The sequence below is a fragment of the Limulus polyphemus genome, unplaced genomic scaffold, assembly GCF_000517525.1.
Source record: "Limulus polyphemus unplaced genomic scaffold, Limulus_polyphemus-2.1.2 Scaffold1988, whole genome shotgun sequence".
Classification (NCBI taxonomy): domain Eukaryota; kingdom Metazoa; phylum Arthropoda; class Merostomata; order Xiphosura; family Limulidae; genus Limulus; species Limulus polyphemus.
Window position 1 is genome coordinate 48,854 of NW_013667598.1, and position 3,466 is coordinate 52,319.

Consider the following 3,466-nt stretch of genomic DNA (forward strand, 5'->3'; position numbering starts at 1 on the left):
TCTGGCTGCAGATGCTCTGTACTCTTCATATGTATCTGTAGAAATTTATCGTAACTGCAACATATATATATATATATATATATGTCTGTCTGTGTGTGTATTCTGTATTTTTGAAATCGACAAGGTTAACAAATACTTTTTCTTTATTGTAAAACCTGTGCTCCACTACAAAACAAACTTTTAAACAATTACAAAACGAGTTTATCATATTTTTTATGTAGCTTGAAAATAGTTTACTTGCTATTCGTATGTTCCTTCTTTTAATCTTTTCTACTCTCTGAGATATAGGTGTGTAGTTGATTTTGCTTTGCTTTCCAGGTCCATGAGATGTGTAGTAAGTCATATTTTATCTTACTTTCCAGGTTCATGAATTGTGTGATAACTTCTGTCAGAGATACATCAGTTGTCTTAAAGGGAAAATGCCGATTGATTTAGTAATAGAAGAAAGAGATACAAAACCTGGAGACTTGGGAGACAACAATAACAACAGTAACAGCGGAGGTGGAGGGGGTGGTAACACCAACGGGAACATTGGGGGAGGTGGTGGTAGAGGGAGTGACTCCACAGGACACAACAGTGACCATTCAACACCACCGGATCAGGTAAAACTATTTTAGGGTTTATGGGACATGTTTGAAATATACTACTGAAATTATTAGTGAATTAATGTTTTCCTACTAAACTTTTTAAAAACAAATCGCCCCTATCTCGATTTGCTTGCGTGATTAAAACATTGTTGAATACATATAAATCTACATATTTACGTTTGTTTGCTTAGAATTGTCGCACAAAGCTACGCAAGGGATTTCTCCGCATTGCTCTCCCTAATTTTGAGTGCATAAAGACTAGACGTAAGGCAGTTAGTCAACAGTACCCACCGCCAACTCTTGGGCTACTATTATCTGGTCAATTAGTGGGATTTTACTGTCACTATTACAGATCGTACGCAACACTTAAATATATTTTTGCAGCATCGGGACGCGATTAACAACCAGGCACGCTGACGACTAGATCAAGCCCGGCCCACATACTTGCATGTTTTTTAATTTGCAGTTATATGGGGGGGGGGTACATTTTTTTGTTACGAATGTGTATGTGTGTGTGTTCTGTTATAGCAAAGCCTCATCAGGCTATCTGCTGTGTCCACCGAAGGGCATCGAACTCTTGGTTTTAGTGTTGTAAATCCAAAGACCTACCGATTTCCCCCTCCGGGGGGGGGGGGGACTTGCTACACGTGTATAGGTTTTTATGTGTAATTGAATATTTATAAATATTCAAATGATTTGTATGGCAACGTAAATTTGGTTTTTTGCTTTGCTAAACTTCATATCACTGAAATGATTTTCACCATCAATTTCATTTCCTGTCTATGTATTGTATTTGTTGAGTTTTTGTTTCTTGGATTTCACGCGAAAATACTCGATGACTAGCTGAACTAGCCGACCCTAATTTAGAAGTGGTAGACTAGAAGTAATTCAGCATCACCTTTTGTGACCTCTTGGACTACTCTATCCAGCTAGTGTGATTGACCGTTACATTATAACGCCTCCACTGCTGGAAGGGTGACTATGTTCGGTGATGAAATTCGAACCTGCGACCTGTAGATTTGCGATTCGAACGCTTTAACTACCGGGTCCTGCGTAAAATATGAAAACTGTATATGCATGTTTCTTTTCGTTGAGCTGTGTATCAAAAAGTTGAGGGTTACATGTACCTTTAAGAAGATATAATACAATGTGTTCTGTACGTTATGTCATGCGACAATGTCACTTGAGTAAACTAGAAATTACAGAAATAAACCATAAAATATACAACAACAACAAAAAAAGACTACCAGTGGCACAGCGGTAAGTTTGAAGACTTATAACGGCGAAGATCTGGTTTCGATACCTGCGGTGGACACAGCACTAGTAACATATTGTGTAACTTCGTGCTTAACAACAAACAAAAATAGAAATCATGATATGATTTGTGGGTACCAAGAGATCCAACACGAAGGATTTTTGGACATTTTGTAAAAACACTAATGGCATTTTGTGAATCTTGTCTGCCGGTAATCAAGCACGTGGGGCGATATCTTCAGTTTTAGGTGTAACTGGATATTGCTGGTGTAGAGTAAGGTGCGATGGTAAGTGAACAACGCCGTGAATGTGACGGCCCTGGCCATTTCCTTTTGACACTACTGGGAGATGTTATCTCTGAGGCAAGCTGCACAGGTGTAGCTAGGCCTAACTGATGGCCGTGACAACTAGACCTAATGGAATTGAGGTTAGGCCTGATTTCTTCTGCAAGAGATGAAGCTTGCAGTTCGGACTGCTCGGTGAAGTAAATGCTGGCATGTCATACGGTGAGCACAAAATGATAACGTCCGCCTCTGGTGCGCGACGGGGCGTGGGACGGAGTGGAGAACTCTCAACTTTGTACTGAAACACCCCCCCCCCCCGTATTTCCATCAAGAAGAGTTTAAAGTAACTTAAATATGTTTACGTGACAGTTTTGTAAAATTAAAAATGCGTACAGTGTTCACAGTAGAACAAATCTCCTTTTAACATCAATTAATTAAAACAAATCATAAAATAAAACTTGTTAAAACAATTTTACATAAACACTTGCCTATAGGAACAATTTTAATTAACAATAGCATACGTATTTCATCTTCCGTTTAATAAGTTTTTTTTTTTCATAATACAACTCCGTTTTCAATGGTTAAGCTTTTATTTAAGCTGCCACTGGAAGCTTTCACACACCAGAACAATTCAGATGGAAAAAATAAACGGTTTACAAAACTAATTCGCGACGTGAAAGCTTTAAAAACATAATGACCAAAATACCTTGTTTGCCAAGAAAATCCGATAACTTTTAAGACCTGTAGGGAATACTTTGCGAGTTATAGACACGTGAAATTTTAGGCTACAGAAGAGATTTGGTGTTTTCAACTAAATATTTCGGAGGTTAAATTATTTATTTAGGAGTGAGGCAAATTTGAAATTTTACAGTTTTAGAAATTATGTGTGTGTATGTGGGGGAACAGCTTCGTTGTTTGAGGCAAATGTTTAAATATTCTAGCCAGTGGTTCCCAAACTGGGGGCCACGAGACGGTTTCAACATAATTAGAAGTACTTTCTTCCAAACTTTCCAGACACCAGACGTGTGATATTTTCAGTGAGAATTTTATTTATTGCAGTACGTCTACACAACGTTGTTTATGTTTTAGTGTTTTTTTTAATCATTAGGTGAGCCTCTTTAACCAGGGTCTCTAAAGTCGTGGAGGCCTCAATCTAAAACATTTGAGAATCATTGTTCTACAAACTGGTTGTTGAGTTTCAGAATCCCCTGCTCCAACAAGCTGGTTGTTGAGTTTCAGAATCCCCTGCTCTAACAAGCTGGTTGTTGAGTTTCAGAATCCCCTGCTCCAACAAGCTGGTTGTTGAGTTTCAGAATCCCCTGATCCAACAAGCTGGTTGTT

General features: G+C 38.4%; 1 protein-coding gene across 1 annotated transcript in view; it reads left to right on the top strand.

Annotated features, from left to right (window-relative positions):
- Positions 1–3,466, top strand: part of LOC106465576 (homeobox protein Meis1-like) — a 203,639-nt gene that overhangs the window by 28,355 nt on the left and 171,818 nt on the right. The window contains exon 5 of the mRNA XM_013925803.2: positions 363–602. Within this exon, the coding sequence (XP_013781257.2) occupies positions 363–602 (240 nt within the window). The remainder of the gene's footprint in view (positions 1–362; positions 603–3,466) is intronic.